The sequence below is a fragment of the Lolium perenne genome, chromosome 1 (assembly GCF_019359855.2).
Source record: "Lolium perenne isolate Kyuss_39 chromosome 1, Kyuss_2.0, whole genome shotgun sequence".
NCBI lineage: Eukaryota > Viridiplantae > Streptophyta > Magnoliopsida > Poales > Poaceae > Lolium > Lolium perenne.
In genome coordinates this window covers 229,340,747-229,358,004 of record NC_067244.2, presented here as the reverse complement: position 1 = coordinate 229,358,004, position 17,258 = coordinate 229,340,747, and the positions used below count along the sequence as shown (strand labels likewise).

Here is a 17,258-nt window from a genome sequence, read left to right as displayed (position 1 = left end):
TCCCGCCCGCCCGCCCGCCATGAACTATCGCTTCCACAACCTCCTGGGGGCGCCGTACCGCGGCGGCGACGCCGTCTTCGCCGGGGACTCCTCCGTGCTCCTCTCCGCGGTCGGCAACCGCGTCGCGACCACCGACCTCGCCGCCTCCTCCTCCCTCACCCTCCCCTTCGAGTCCTCCTCCAACATCACCCGCCTCGCCACCTCCCCCTCGGGGGACTTCCTCCTCGCCTCCGACGACAGGGGCCGCGCGCTCTACGCCAACCTCAGCCGCCGCGCCGTCCTCCACCGCATCTCCTTCAAGGAGGCCCCCTCCGCCGCCCGCTTCAGCCCCGACGGGCAGCTCATCGCCGTCGCCGTCGGCAAGCTCGTCCAGATCTGGCGCTCGCCCAACTTCCGCAAGGAGTTCTTCCCCTTCCACCTCCTCCGCACCTTCCCCGGCTTCGCCGCCGGCGTCACCTCCTTCGACTGGTCCCCCGACTCCGCCTTCCTCCTCGCCTCCTGCAAGGACCTCACCGCCCGCCTCCTGCCCGTCAAGAGGGGCCTCGGGAACAAGCCCTTCCTCTTCCTCGGCCACCGCGCACCCGTAATCGGCGCCTTCTTCGCCACCGATAACAAGACTGGCACAGTCCACGGGGTCTACACTGTTTCAAAGGATGGAGCTATCTTCACATGGAAATTGGTAGAAGGCGACGATGCCACTTCTCCACCTTCACCCGGAACACCCGAGCAGGATTCGGAACAGCCAGAATTGAATAATGGCAGCAAGAAGAGGAAGAGTTCTGGAGAAGAGCCGAGCACCACTCCACTGCATTTGGCAAAGTGGGAGCTGCAGAAAAAGGACTTCTTCATGCAGTCACCGGCCAAGTTAACCGCTTGCGATTACCACCGGGAGCTTGACATGGTGGTGGTTGGGTTCTCTAACGGAGTGTTCGGGCTCTACCAGATGCCCGACTTTGTGTGCCACCACCTGCTGTCAATATCAAGGGAGAAGATCACTACTGCCATTTTCAACAGCTTGGGGAACTGGCTGGTTTTTGGGTGTGCCAAACTCGGGCAGCTGCTGGTGTGGGAGTGGCGGTCGGAGAGCTACATTTTGAAGCAGCAGGGCCACTACTTTGATGTCAACTGCATTGCATACTCACCAGATTCTCAGTTGATTGCCACTGGAGCTGATGATAACAAAGTCAAGGTGCGTGTTCTATGTAATTTCATTTTCAAGCTCAATCATGTCCTCTTTCTGCTAGTGCCTTGGGAAATTTACTTGTTTGCTATGGCGTTGAAGGAATTTGAATGATAGTACCAGTTCGGTGCTTTATAAAGTAGCTTGAGAATAATCTGATGAAAATGCTAACCAATAATGTAATTGACTTGCTCTGCCTATTAAAACTACTACTCACATCATTCTTATTCATTTGAATTGATGTCCGTTGAAAACCAGAAATGATAGCTATCACAACTTATTCCAGTGTTCAAAACCATGTTGTGTTAAGTATCAGTATCCTGTGCTGCAAGTTCTGATACACATGAACTGATGGGTTGCAGGTCTGGACGGCTTCCACTGGGTTCTGCTTCATAACATTTTCCGAGCATACAAATGCTGTTACTGCAGTTCATTTTATGGCCAATAACCATTCTCTTCTTAGTGCCTCCCTCGATGGGACTATTCGAGCGTGGGATTTGTTCCGTTATCGGAACTTCAAAACATTTACGACCCCTTCGCCTAGACAATTTGTTTCTTTAACAGCAGATCAGAGTGGTGAAATAATATGTGCTGGAACACTTGATTCATTTGAGGTGTGTGTATGCAAACAGCATTTCTCTCTCGATTCTTTTGTCGGCTACACTCAACTTCTAGTTCCCTGACTACCCAAATATTGTTCATGCAGATATATGTTTGGTCAATGAAGACTGGTCGTTTGTTGGATGTACTCAGTGGCCACCAAGGACCAGTTCATGGTCTAATGTTTTCACCAATCAGTGTAAGTTTATGTTTTGCTCTGTTTTTTCCCAATTCCTGCTAGTTAGAGGTTAGAGCTATAATTTGTTTCTGAAACAAATTGACTTCATTAGTACGAGCAAGAACTTTTTGCTGAATCTGCTCTACTATTGGTTCCATATGTTTTTGTAAATCCACTGAAGCAGTAACTGGCTTTGGTTTGTAGGCTATTTTGGCTTCATCGTCGTGGGACAAGACTGTTCGTCTTTGGGATGTATTTGAAAGCAAGGGAGCTGTGGAAACTTTTCAGCACTCACATGATGTTCTTACTTTGGCTTATCGTCCTGATGGAAGACAGATCGCGTGCAGCACGCTAGATGGCCTAATCAATTTTTGGGATCCTTTTGATGGGTTGTTGATGTATACAATTGAAGGTCGCAGGGATATTTCTGGCGGGCGCCTCATGACTGATAGAAGATCTGCAGCTAACACAAGTATAGGGAAGTACTTCACGACGCTGTGCTATTCTGCTGATGGCAGCTATATTCTTGCTGGAGGAAACAGCAAATATATATGCATGTACGATATTGGAGAACAGGTAAGAAAATCTTTCTTTGTTATGAAACAACTTTGTAGCATAAACATATTCCTCATTTTCTTTTCTTGTAACTATCTTAGAGGTGCCTCCATTTTACCTTGTATCCGCACTTTACACAATCTCGTTATTCTGTCATCAATTACTTCAGTTTCGTAACAAAGTCTTACTCTGTCTGTCCCAATGGAGGTGACATGCACGTTTTTCGAGATTTAAGTTTGATCATTGATTTGACCAACCAAATATGAATTATATGTTATGCATGTTATTATACCACTGAATTCATATTTGAGTAAAGTTTTTAATGATATAATTTTTGTAATGACCAACAAATGTTTAACTGATAATATTAGTGGTCAAAGTTTGGACACGTAAAACAAGGGCGCCACCTCCATTGGGACTGTGGGAGTAATAGTTGCTAACGGATGTCTGCGTTTTCACAAACTTTAAAAGTTCACTAGCTAACCACATCTGAATGTTGCTCTCTGCGTCATGGTAACATCTAAGCTGTGTATGCTTTAGGTAGCCTTTGACATTATCTTAATTGATTGACATGATAGAAACTTTGTAAGAACACTTTTTGTCAGCTTTGGTCAAAGTTATTCACTGTCTTCTGTATTTGCCAATGCCATCTCTGCAGGTGCTGTTGCGGAGATTCCAGATCACTCGCAATCTTTCATTGGATGGGGTTCTTGATTTTCTGAACTCGAAAAATATGACTGATGCTGGTCCACTAGATCTAATTGATGACGAAGATAGTGATGTTGAGGATGGAATTGATCAACAAACAAGAGGTAACATGGGACATGGTTTACCTGGATCAATGGCAAATCGTGGAAGACCCTTGGCTCGGACGAAATGTGTGAAGTTTGCTCCAACAGGAAGATCTTTTGCTGCAGCGACCACTGATGGTGTTCTGCTGTACTCTGTTGATGAATCATTCATTTTTGACCCAACAGATCTTGACATTGATGTTACTCCTGAGGTATTTTTAATTAATGTTCTTGTGTGAGACTTGTTGTCTTGTAACACTGCTTGTTAGTAATGAATTTCTGTGCTTTGTGTTCCTACAGAAAGTGGAGGAAGCTCTTGCAGAAAACCAGCAGCAGAGAGCCCTTTTACTAAGCCTCCGGCTGAATGAGGACTCGTTGATTAAGAAATGTGTATTTGCTGTGGATCCATCCAATGTACGAGCAATCTGTTCATCGGTACCCTTCAAGTATCTTCAGAGATTGATCGATGCATTCGCTGACCTTCTGGAAAGCTGTCCACATCTGGAATTTATCCTTCTCTGGGCTCAGGTACTATTCTCTTTTATTTCTCTTTGTTGTTGATGCTGATGCACCGGACTTTATCTTATTCTAATATTTTGTTTACAGGAGCTATGCAAGGTTGACGGAACCTACATTCAGCAAAACTCCAGGACGTTGCTTCCTGCTCTCAAGTCGTTGCAGAAGTCGATAACAAAAATACATCAGGATTTGGCAGACACTTGTTCCTCCAATGAGTACATGCTGAAATATCTGTGTGCTGCTGGTACAAAGTAGGCCATGGTTGGCATGTAATGTCTTTGTGAGTATTTAGCTGATATTTCTCTTGCAATTGTTCAAAACACATCTTATGAATGTGTTCCTCAATTCTTGAAAACAGGAACTGACACAGATCTTTGATGTGCTCCTGCAGTGGATGTTATATCACCAACATGATCTTTGAGCAAATCAGGGGCTGAGTTTTGTCTGCCAAACCCTTCTTCAGCTGGATCGGCACTCTTGCTTGATGTGCTTGGGCAGTGGCTGCAGTACTAGGCCTACCGTCTATGTTGTCCAAGAAATACGGTTGATTCTCAGACTGAAGTTGAGCTGAACCCTTTTGTTGTTTGAAGAACCAGCTGAAGCCTCTTGTGACAGGCCAGGAACTTATATTTTTGTGCGGAGGAAGGATCGTCTCTTAGACCAGAATTGGGGACGTGTACCTTTGTGTAAAACTGTGTGACCCAATTTTGTTACAAGCGAGAAGAGATACTGGTTCTATGTGTTATGTATACTCTGTCCGTTCCTATGGTTAGGGTGCATTTTTTTTTTCAATTTTTGGTGAGGTTTCACCTATTTCTCTCCAAAATACTCCTCTAGGCCATTTATGTCGACCTAAAATATCGGGAGGAGTTACTGCATGCAGCGTTTTATTATTGGTCTTCCCAGCTGCAATTTACTCCTCCAACTGATATAATCCTCTCCCCATCTGATTCCCAGCTGCAATGACGCTGGCTGATTGGGTCATGCATGGAGGAGAGTAATACACGAGCAGTTAGGGGCGCGTTTGGTAGCCTGCATCAGTTTTCTGCATCACCGCGGGAAGGAGTTACTTGCGCGTCGCAGACGTGCCATGGGTCATAAAAGTCTCGTTGTTCGTTCGGTGGCTTGCATAGAATATTTTAGGCCCCGTGGAGATTTGGGCTCTGCACGTTTGATAGGTTGGTTTTCAGGCCTCCTTGTAGCCCAGAACGGCGCCCCTGTTATTTGGTTGCAACCCAGAAACTGCTTTTGCTTACCTCTTACCTTGGTGGTGAGGTTACCAGCGACGAACAGCACAAGGAAGAACACAGTTGACAAAGTAAGCAGTGATAAAAGTTCAAACACCTTCATAGTTCGGTACACGTGAGGATCATAGTTCAGGACACAGGACGATCATAGTTCAGGACACACATAGTTGAATAGGCGATTGGAACAACAAGTACACACAGACCAGGAGCTTCAGACATGGCTTTGGAAGACGACACACCTGGTCGCGTCGCCATGGTAACCGCACATGGTCATCACCTCAGTGCATGTGTAGTCGAAGATGACCACATTGTACTGGAAGGTGGACACCTTCTTGAAGACGAGGAACTGGCCTATCTGCAGCTGATGAGCAACGGCGAAGGCCGCCCACCCCTGGTCGATGTATACGTCATCGCCTTCTCTCACCGTAGTCATCCTCCAGTAGCAGCCTGTGTTGGCGGTGACGATGATGTTCGAAGGGACTTCTCCGAACCACCTGACGAAATCACGAGGGATCCGTAACCGGTTGAAGGTTGGCTTGAAGACGATGTGCAGGAACTGGTCCGGCGCTATGTCCGGCTGGAAGTGTCCGACGTTAGCTGCCCTTCGCTTCTTGGACGGTCCCTCATCGGGGGTCTGAGGTGACCCAAGGTTGAGCTTCTCAGTCTGCGAGAAGAACACATGGCATTAGAAGCATGTCTGCTCACAAGTATATAGATGAAAACGAACATTGAAAACATGTGATGCCTCATACATTGGATCACACGGCAGCTCAAGGGACTGCCCTCAAACTAAGTCTTGTGTGCAACATATCACACACCCACGACTAAGTTTGAGGGCAGCACCTTGCCTTCCAGTGTGCCATTGTTGAATCATTGGCCAATGCAGTACACAAACAAACAAGGAAGGCAAAGGGACTATCCGCAAACTAAGTCTAGTGTGCAAGTCATATGGCACACATGACTAAGTTTGAGGGCAGCACCTTGCCTTTCAGTGTGCCATTGTTGAATCATTGGCCAATGCAGTACACAAACATGGAAAGCAAGGTAGCATATGCCTCATAGAATGAGCACATATGGAGGAGATGTTTGACCTGAACAAATGGCGTGGTGATGTTCAGTCATGACATAGGTTCTGATCAAACATCTCCTCACACTACGATTACCGGTTACAATCATCGGCCTAGTTCAATCAGAAACTACACAATCTACAACAAACTACCGCGACTGATTCCACACAGCAATCTCAACATGCTAAACCCCAGCACAAAAAACCCTTCCCCTCTTTGCATGCACCGTAAAATCTGCCAGTTTCGCCAATCCAAAGCTCGATCTAGGAAGGATCTACCGCAATCTGATACTAGTTTCAGATCTAAGCTAATCGAGACCGTCAAAAGCAAGAACTGGACAAGAACATCAAGAAATGGGGATGAACACCTTGGAAACGTCAATCCGACCGCTATCCTACCAGAAACCCTACCAGATCCAATCTGCATGTCATCGCAAATAACCGACAATGGCTTGTTATGATAGAATGAGTACGAAGGTGAGAAGGAGAGATTGTTACCGCCATTCTTCCGGCCGAGGACGAGCTCGAGGTCGCGGGCGAACTCGAGATGCCGACGAAGACTGTGGAGCAGGTTGCGACCGATTTCCCGATGATGCTCGCCGAGGTCTCCTCCTCCGGTAGCGGTGCTCCTCCGTGCGGCGGTGCCGCGGATTGGGCGGCGGGAGGGGAACCGCCGGGTGATGTGACAGTTTGGGGGAGGTGAGAGTGCGTTCGTGATTGAGAGGAAGGAGAGGGGAGCGGTGAGCCTAGTTATGACGCGTGTTTCCGAAGGGACGCGGCGTCTCCGCCTCCCTTCTCCACGCGTGCAAACTTCTGGCCGCAACGGGCCTGGCCCCGGAGAAACTGTCATTCCGGGCGTTCCTCCAGGACCTGTCCCAGGGGTGCTTTAAAACCCAGTTCATGCAACAACGCACTGGACTGCAGTCATCTAAACGGGCCGAAAATTACCGGTCGATGCGAGCTAATGAGGATGCAGCCTACCAAACACGCCCTAGAGGAACGGCACGCGCATGGCAGTTAGAGAAACGAAACGAGGAAACATGGCGCAGTAAATTAATTAGAGAGGGAATTATAGAGAGTGGAGATTATTGAAGGGTAAGCCTATTTTCCGGTGCAACCATAGCTTAATCGACGAGCCCACAAAGAGCTTACGCCCTCTCCAGTCTCCACATTGAAACGGAGGAAGTAGTACTATCTTTTGGAGCCTATATTTTGCATATAATAATGGGATATGTCAGTTGTGATATCGATAATAATTCGATAATATGTACTCCTAATACAAAAAAAAAAATTAACTCGATACGGTGGCAATCCCTTTAACTCGCTGCGCGTGCGAAATAGAAACAGGGCCTAGACACAAAAAGCCGATCCAAACTCGAATACATGTTCGACTCCGAGGTTCCACGTACAGCTTAAAAACTTTGCTCTTGTGGACTCATCTCATCGATATCTCCAAGTTGCGTGATGGCGGCGTCGGCGAAACGTCCACGCGCCTGGCCGGACCTGGCGCTGGATATCCTGGGCGACGTGCTGTCCCGCCTCCCGTCCCTGGCCGACCGCACCCGCTTCCGCGCCGTGTGCCGCCCCTGGCGGACGGGCTCCAAGCTTCTGCCCTCGGCCCCGCCGCAGCTCCCCTGGCTTGCCCTCCCGGACGGCACCGCCTTGGATGTCGCCAACAAGAAGATGCACCGTCTGCGTATGCCAAGACACGGCTGCTACAGCGCCGGCGATAATATGTTCTTCATCCACCACACCGGCGTGCGGTGTTCCGTGGTCAACGGATTCTCCGGCGCGGCGACGCCTCTCCCCGAGCTGGCCGCTCTCATGGAGTCTACATAAATCAATGCAACGACAAGCTGCTCAAGTGGACGGAGTACATGTATCTTAGTATGGAGATCAAGAAGGTGGTGATGTCATCCTCGCCGCCGACGCCGAACCATCAACCCCTTGTGGCCGTTCTACTGAGCGACTGCTCGAAATCCAGAGTCTTCATCTCTACGTGCCGACCGGCCGGCCAGATCAACTCGTGCATTGTGACGCGGGAGATGCCCACCATCGTCGATATCGCCTTCTTTCAAGGAAAGATGTATGCGCACCTCTCGAAATACGAAGATCTTGTCGCCATTGATCTCAGCGTCAGCGATGGCTGCCTCGACCTTGACACGCAGACGACGCCATCCGGATCCGGGGTTGAACGCCAAGTGAAACCCTACACCACATGGATCAGCCCGCCTAACCTACCGAAGATGTATGTACGGGATCTTTTCGACAACTTTGAACGTGATGAAAAGGTACACGGGGAGATCCTCGAGCGGTATCTAGTGGAATCCAATGGCAAGCTGCTGCTGGTGAGGAGACGTGGAACTTTCCACGGCCGCTTGGATTGTCGGTTTGACATGTTTGAGGCGGACCTTAGCGGCGGTCCCCGTCTGGGCCTTTGGAAGAAGGTCGATAACCTCGACGGCTGGGCGCTCTTCGTGAGCACGGCGTGCTCCAAGTCAGTCCGTGCTGCACAAGATGGTGATGGACCACGGGGAGATTGTATCCACTTCGTCCTCAAGCATGCAAATCCCCTTTACAACTCCGGCGTGTACAGCGTGGCAGACAAAACCACCATGCCGTTGATACCACCGTCAGCAGCGTCCAGGAGGCTAAACATACCTTGGAACATAGCTTATGGAAGCCACCAATTTCCGGCATGGTTTTTCCCGGTTGAAGTTTAGTTCTATTATGTGTTAGCTGCTATCTACTGCTACCTCGATCAACAAATATAATGCTACTTCTAGCTTTTGTACTAAGTCAAACTTCTTAAAAAGTCGACCAACATTATAGATACAATTTGTACCAAGGTTTACGCTTTTTTAATAAAATTTATAGTTTAATTTTAAAAAAGCTAAAAGTGCACTTTATTTATGGACGGACGGAGTAGGATGCAGGCAATTCTTTTGCTAAATTTTGAATTGTATAGATTAGGACGTTATTCTGTTATCAATTACTTTGGTTTCGTTAAAGAATGTCTGTTACTTGTTGCTATCTGCATTTTCCGACTTTTTTACCAGAAATATTTTCCTGGTAGCGTCACTAACTTAACTTAAAAACTAAAAAGACTTTACTAGCTAACCACACCTGAATGTTGCTCTCTGCTTCATGGTAATATTTACAATCCTGGAATTGTTTGAACCTGACTCTCATTAATGGTCACTATATTTGCTCCCAGCTAATCTGTGTGTATGCTTTACGGGCCGTTGACATTATCTTAAGCGATTGACATGATAGTAACTTTGTAAGAACGCTTTTTGTCAACATTTAAAGGGTCAAAGTTATTCTGTTATGTGGCTGCTAGGGTTTGGGAGGGAGAGAGAGGGCTGCGAGGGCGCGAGAAGGCCGGCCGGGGGCCTTTTGCCCACGGCCAGGCAAGAGGGAAGGGATTTCCTTCTTAATTCTTGCTTGATTAGATTGATACATCTCCTCTCCATATATAGAGAGGTTTACTTGACTCCCAAGCAAGGCTTACTTGACACCTAAGCAAACCATAAGACTAACGGGCCCAGGCCCATGACGTACTCTAACACTACACCCCACCTGGACATGCAGCTCGTTCTCGAGCTGCAACCGAAACAAACCATGACTCGACGCAACACAACCCTAACACCTAAAAACGAGCCTTTTACATCTCGGCTTGTTTTATTACTCTCAACCTGAAATAGACTGGGACGCTTTATTGTTGACCCCTGAAAATAAAGTGGACACCATTCGCCCATCGGACGTGCACCTGTACAGCCACCTGGATCCCATGGAAACCAGCGGGACAAAAGGAGCCCGCGCGGCGGGCGGCGGCGGAATGCAGTGGTGCTACGCGGTGCGCTCCTGTCGGTGACACCATGCCTTCTCCCCGCCGGATGACTATCGATGGCGCAGACTTTGAGGTCGCTGCCCGCGGGAAAAACAACATGTCCGCCGCCCGTGGGGGAAACCGCACGACCAAGATCCCCGACGCAGCGAACGAGATCGAGGTCTGTTGCGCAACGAAGTGCAACTTGGAGGAGCTGCAGCTGCAGATCACGCATCTCCCGCACACGCCGACGCACTAGGAGGCCGCGCGCAGCAGCCTGCAGCCTCACCGCCGACACGTGGCGGATAGCGATCCAAGTCGGAAGCGGTGACGGCGACGGAGGGAAACGGACATGGTGGAAGGGCATCCCGGGCGGTGTCGATGTAGAGCCCGGGGCCAAGGTCGCTCCCACACCGCCGAAAGGCAGGGACGGCGTCGGTGGCGGCAGCAGCCGCTGCTGCAGCCCACCGAACGGCAGGAATAGCGGCGGTGAGGACAGCAGCTGCAGCGGCAGCGTTGGTGGCGGCGGCAGCAGCTGCTGCTGCTGCTGCAGCGTCCCGGTGGGGAAGAAGGCGGCCGGCTGCTGGAGAAGAGGGACCCCCGGCGCCGAGGAGATGGTGGACAGCGGCAGCGGGGACTGCAGCAGCCCGGCGTCGGGTGGCGGCGACGACAGCAACAGCGTCGGCTGCAGCGGCCCGGCGATCGCGGCAGAGGCCGCCTGGTGCGTCGGCTGCCATGGCAGTAGCGCCGCCGCCGGCGGAGGCCCGTAGGGGCCAGCCAAGTAGAGGTAGATCTCGTGGACCGCGGTGGAGAGATCGCGGAGGGCTGCGGTGATCTCCGCCAGGGAGAGAACGGCGGGGACGTCGGATTGCAGCGGCGGTGGGTGCGAAGAACTCGGTGGAGGGCTGGACATGATCGAACCCGGGAAAACTGATACCAAGCCCACGGCCGATGCCATCTCTGCAGGTGCTGTTGCGTAGATTCCGGATCACTCCACAATCTTTCATTGGATGGGGTTCTTGATTTTCCGAACTTGAAAATATGACTGATGCTGGTCCACTAGATTTAGTTGATGATGAAGATGGTGATGTTGAGGGTCGAATTGATCAACGGATGACACCGAAATATGTTTGCGGGGAAATAGCTCCATGATGACATTCCCAAGAGGGTAACGACGCACCACTTTGCCGTCATCGCGATCAAGGTCGAGGGTCTTCACCCGGAGCCCTAATGGGAAGAAGGTACCAACAACGGCGCCCCCCAAGATGGGACGGTACCCGCAGGCATCGCCGCCGTTAGCGTCGAAACACAGAGCTTTCGCTCGTGAAAACCTTCACACACGGCCGCAAGCGGAACACCCTCTGTCCCCGAGCCTGTCCTTCAACGTGTGATTTGGGAGATGTCAATACAACACACCGCCATCACCAGGGGCTCTCATCACCTGCTCATCGCCACCCAAGTGACCAAAGAAGCCAACCGTCACCACTGCTGTGTTGCCCGCCGAAAAGACAACCTACACGGTCCACCTTCCGAGGTCGTCGCCACGTCATCCTCGAACTCGAGCCCATCACACAACCAACAACACATCATAAGGCCGATATATCTTGCGAGATAGTTTAGCACTAGAACCTACAACCAGCTGGCCACACAACAACTAAAGGTAGGGGAACTGCCTCCTTTGCCCAAGATGGTCGCTGTCCGGACGAAGCAGCAGGGCCAATCAGGCCCCAAACTAGGCCCCAATTAGCCTCGCCGCCGCGCTGCTGCACCAAGGTTGTCGTTGTTGTCTCCCTGCAGCTCGGTGCCATCCCACCATGCCATTACCGTCAGTACCCCACCGCCATGCACTGCCGTCCTCCGCCATGAGCGGCACCGCTGCCGCATCACTCCACTGTCCACCCGGATAGGGGAGCACCACCACCGCGATGCCCCGGGACAACACCAAATCGTTGTCGATGAAGCGCCGCCGCTGGTCGAGCTCATCACTGCCGTGGAATCACTGACGAGACAAATAGCCTAGCAGAATGGCCGGAGGTGATGCCGCCAAATCTGGGCCTGATACGTCTCCGACGTATCGATAATTTCTTATGTTCCATGCCACATTATTGATGTTACCTACATGTTTTATGCACACTTTATGTCATATTCGTGCATTTTCTGGAACTAACCTATTAACAAGATGCCGAAGTGCCGATTCTTTGTTTTTCTGCTGTTTTTGGTTTCAGAAATCCTAGTAACGAAATATTCTCGGAATTGGACGAAATCAACGCCCAGGGTCCTATTTTGCCACGAAGCTTCCAGAAGACCGAAGAGGAGACGAAGTGGGGCCACGAGGCGCCCACACCCTAGGGCGGCGCGGCCTACCCCTTGGCCGCGCCGACCTGTAGTGTGGGGCCCTCGTGTGGCCCCCTGACCTGCCCTTCCGCCTACTTAAAGCCTCCGTCGCGAAACCCCCAGTACCGAGAGCCACGATACGGAAAACCTTCCAGAGACGCCGCCGCCGATCCCATCTCGGGGGATCCAGGAGATCGCCTCCGGCACCCTGCCGGAGAGGGGAATCATCTCCCGGAGGACTCTACGCCGCCATGGTCGCCTCCGGAGTGATGTGTGAGTAGTCTACCCCTGGACTATGGGTCCATAGCAGTAGCTAGATGGTTGTCTTCTCCCCATTGTGCTTCATTATCGGATCTTGTGAGCTGCCTAACATGATCAAGATCATCTATCTGTAATTCTATATGTTGCGTTTGTTGGGATCCGATGAATAGAGAATACTTGTTATGTTGATTATCAAAGTTATGTCTATGTGTTGTTTATGATCTTGCATGCTCTCCGTTACTAGTAGATGCTCTGGCCAAGTAGATGCTTGTAACTCCAAGAGGGAGTATTTATGCTCGATAGTGGGTTCATGCCTCCATTGATATCTGGGACATTGACAGAAAGTTCTAAGGTTGTGGATGTGCTGTTGCCACTAGGGATAAAACATTGGTGCTATGTTCAAGGATGTAGTTACTGATTACATTACGCGCAATACTTAATGCAATTGTCTGTTGTTAGCAACTTAATACTGGAGGGGGTTCGGATGATAACCTGAAGGTGGACTTTTTAGGCATAGATGCATGCTGGATGGCGGTCTATGTACTTTGTCGTAATGCCCAATTAAATCTCACTATACTCATCATAATATGTATGTGCATGGTCATGCCCTCTTTATTTGTCAATTGCCCAACTGTAATTTGTTCACCCAACATGCTGTTTATCTTATGGGAGAGACACCTCTAGTGAACTGTGGACCCCGGTCCAATTCTCTATCTTGAAATACAATCTCTTGCAATCTTTGTTCTCTTGTTTTTCTGCAAACAATCATCTTCCACACAATACGGTTAATCCTTTGTTACAGCAAGCCGGTGAGATTGACAACCTCACTTTTTCGTTGGGGCAAAGTACTTTGGTTGTGTTGTGCAGGTTCCACGTTGGCGCCGGAATCCCTGGTGTTGCGCCGCACTACATCCCGCCGCCATCAACCTTCAACGTGCTTCTTGGCTCCTCCTGGTTCGATAAACCTTGGTTTCTTTCTGAGGGAAAACTTGCTGCTGTGCGCATCATACCTTCCTCTTGGGGTTCCCAACGAACTTGTGAGTTACACGCCATCAAGCACATTTTCTGGCGCCGTTGCCGGGGAGATCAAGACACGCTGCAAGGGGAGTCTCCACATCCCAATCTCTTTACTTTGTTTTTGTCTTGCTTAGTTTTATTTACTACTTTGTTTGCTGCACTAAATCAAAATACAAAAAAATTAGTTGCTAGTTTTACTTTATTTGCTATCTTGTTTGCTATATCAAAAACACAAAAAAATTAGTTACTTGCATTTACTTTATCTAGTTTGCTTTATTCACTACTGCTAAAATGAGTAATCCTGAAGTTGAAGTTCGTACGTTTAAGCAACGAGGGGGAGAATGTTTAAGAGATGCTTGGTATAGAATTAGTGATGCCCATAATAGGTGCACTAAGAAACACTCCACCACTATCTTACTCAGGAATTTTTATGTTGGTATCTCTAGCTGGAATAGGTATGTTCTTGATAGTCTCGCAAAAGGTAACTTCCTAAGTACTCCTGCATTAGAAGCTAGTTACATTATTGAGAGTCTATTTGGAATACCTCCTGTTGATGAAGTTAAAACTGAAATCTCTCTTGAAGATGTTATGAAAAAATTGGAAACCATAGAGAAATTTTTTCCAAGTATTGAAGCTAAATTGGAAATGTTACTTGATAAAACTGATGAACTTGATAAATCCTTAGGAGGAATTGATGAAAGAATTAGTGTCCTAGGAACTTGCGTTGTCCATGACGATCAAAGCAATAGGATTGACGAACTTGAAAAGGCTATGGGAACCTTGGGTTCAACATTTTCTTCTCTTAAATATAAGGAGAAAGCTTATGTGGGTAAGGAGCAAAAGTTTATGTATGTCTCTAAAGTGCCTAAACCAAAGAAGTATTATTATAGGCCTAAAATTGACAAAGCCCTTACTGCCACTACGGATGGGGGAGCTCATAATAACGACACACCTTCTCTTGATAATACTTGATACACACTTTCTGCGCCTAGCTGAAAGGCGTTAAAGAAAAGCGCTTATGGGAGACAACCCATGGTTTTTACCTACAGTACTTTGTTTTTATTTTGTGTCTTGGAAGTTGTTTACTACTGTAGCAACCTCTCCTTATCTTAGTTTAGTGTTTTGTTGTGCCAAGTAAAGTCGTTGATAGAAAAGTTCATACTAGATTTGGATTACTGCGCAGAAACAGATTTCTTTGCTGTCACGAATCTGGGCTGTTTTCTCTGTAGGTAACTCAGAAAATTATGCCAATTTACGTGAGTGATCCTCAGATATGTACGCAACTTTCATTCAATTTGAGCATTTTCATTTGAGCAAGTCTGGTGCCTCGATAAAATTCGTCAATACGAACTGTTCTGTTTTGACAGATTCTGCCTTTTATTTCGCATTGCCTCTTTTGCTATGTTGGATGAATTTCTTTGATCCATTAATGTCCAGTAGCTTTATGCAATGTCCAGAAGTGTTAAGAATGATTGTGTCACCTCTGAACATGTTAATTTTTATTGTCGCTAACCCTCTAATGAGTTGTTCTAAGTTTGGTGTGGAGGAAGTTTTCAAGAATCAAGAGAGGAGTATGATGCAACATGATCAAGGAGAGTGAAAGCTCTAAGCTTGGGGATGCCCCGGTGGTTCACCCCTGCATATTCTAAGAAGACTCAAGCGTCTAAGCTTGGGGATGCCCAAGGCATCCCCTTCTTCATCGACAACATTATCAGGTTCCTCCCCTGGAACTATATTTTTATTCCATCACATCTTATGTGCTTTGCTTGGAGCGTCGGTTTGTTTTTGTTTTTTTTGTTTTGTTTGAATAAAATGGATCCTAGCATTCACTTTATGGGAGAGAGACACGCTCCGCTGTAGCATATGGACAAGTATGTCCTTAGGCTCTACTCATAGTATTCATGGCGAAGTTTCTTCTTCGTTAAATTGTTATATGGTTGGAATTGGAAAATGATACATGTAGTAATTGCTATAAATGTCTTGGGTAATGTGATACTTGGCAATTGTTGTGCTCATGTTTAAGCTCTTGCATCATATACTTTGCACCCATTAATGAAGAAATACATAGAGCATGCTAAAATTTGGTTTGCATATTTGGTTTCTCTAAGGTCTAGATAATTTCTAGTATTGAGTTTGAACAACAAGGAAGACGGTGTAGAGTCTTATAATGTTTTCAATATGTCTTTTATGTGAGTTTTGCTGCACCGGTTCATCCTTGTGTTTGTTTCAAATAAGCCTTGCTAGCCTAAACCTTGTATCGAGAGGGAATACTTCTCATGCATCCAAAATACTTGAGCCAACCACTATGCCATTTGTGTCCACCATACCTACCTACTACATGGTATTTTCCGCCATTCCAAAGTAAATTGCTTTAGTGCTACCTTTAAAATTCCATCATTCACCTTTGCAATATATAGCTCATGGGACAAATAGCTTAAAAACTATTGTGGTATTGAATATGTAATTATGCACTTTATCTCTTATTAAGTTGCTTGTTGTGTGATAACCATGTTCACTGGGGACGCCATCAACTACTCTTTGTTGAATTTCATGTTAGTTGCTATGCATGTTCGTCTTGTCTGAAGTAAGAGAGATCTACCACCTTATGGTTAAGCATGCATATTGTTAGAGAAGAACATTGGGCCGCTAACTAAAGCCATGATCCATGGTGGAAGTTTCAGTTTTGGACAACATCCTCAATCTCATATGAGAAAATTATTAATTGTTGTTACATGCTTATGCATAAAAGAGGAATCTATTATCTGTTGTCTATGTTGTCCCGGTATGGATGTCTAAGTTGAGAATAATCAATAGCGAGAAATCCAATGCGAGCTTTCTCCTTAGACCTTTGTACAGGCGGCATAGAGGTACCCCTTTGTGACACTTGGTTAAAACATGTGCATTGTGATGATCCGGTAGTCCAAGCTAATTAGGACAAGGTGCGGGCACTATTAGTATACTATGCATGAGGCTTGCAACTTGTAAGATATAATTTACATGATACATATGCTTTATTACTACCGTTGACAAAATTGTTTCATGTTTTCAAAATCAAAGCTCTAGCACAAATATAGCAATCGATGCTTTTCCTCTATGGAGGACAATTCTTTTACTTTCAATGTTGAGCCAGTTCACCTATTTCTCTCCACCTCAAGAAGCAAACACTTGTGTGAACTGTGCATTGATTCCTACATACTTGCTTATTGCACTTATTATATTACTCTATGTTGACAATATCCATGAGATATACATGTTATAAGTTGAAAGCAACCACTGAAACTCAATCTTCCTTTGTGTTGCTTCAATGCCTTTACTTTGAATTATTGCTTTATGAGTTAACTCTTATGCAAGACTTATTGATGCTTGTCTTGAAGTGCTATTCATGAAAAGTCTTTGCTTTATGATTCACTTGTTTACTCATGTCATATACATTGTTTTGATCGCTGCATTCACTACATATGCTTTACAAATAGTATGTGTAGGATAACGTTGCATAGAAAACAAAAATTTTCCTACCGCGAACACGCAATCCAAGCCAAGATGCAATCTAGAAGACGGTAGCAACGAGGGAGTATCGAGTCTCACCCTTGAAGAGATTCCAAAGCCTACAAGAGGAGGCTCTTGTTGCTGCGGTAGACGATCACTTGCCGCTTGCAAAAGCGCGTAGAAGATCTTGAT

General features: G+C 47.4%; 1 protein-coding gene across 1 annotated transcript; it reads left to right on the top strand.

Annotated features, from left to right (window-relative positions):
- On the top strand, positions 1-4,568 carry LOC127326814 (periodic tryptophan protein 2). Its single transcript, XM_051353607.2, has 8 exons — positions 1-1,189; positions 1,543-1,794; positions 1,887-1,979; positions 2,163-2,534; positions 3,172-3,516; positions 3,605-3,832; positions 3,911-4,103; positions 4,215-4,568. Exons 1-7 carry the CDS (start codon positions 20-22, stop codon positions 4,076-4,078), a joined length of 2,628 nt encoding a protein of 875 aa, XP_051209567.1. The 5' UTR covers positions 1-19; the 3' UTR covers positions 4,079-4,103; positions 4,215-4,568.
- The last annotated feature ends 12,690 nt before the right edge of the window (positions 4,569-17,258 follow it).

What these genes read in the sequence shown, in the direction of transcription:
- LOC127326814 (XM_051353607.2), top strand. Translation starts at nt 20, where the DNA reads ATGAACTATCGCTTCCACAACCTCCTGGGGGCGCCGTACCGCGGCGGC. An exon ending in CTGATGATAACAAAGTCAAG is followed by an intron (nt 1,190 to 1,542) that starts GTGCGTGTTCTA and finishes GATGGGTTGCAG; the next exon opens with GTCTGGACGGCTTCCACTGG. An exon ending in ACATTGATGTTACTCCTGAG is followed by an intron (nt 3,517 to 3,604) that starts GTATTTTTAATT and finishes GTGTTCCTACAG; the next exon opens with AAAGTGGAGGAAGCTCTTGC.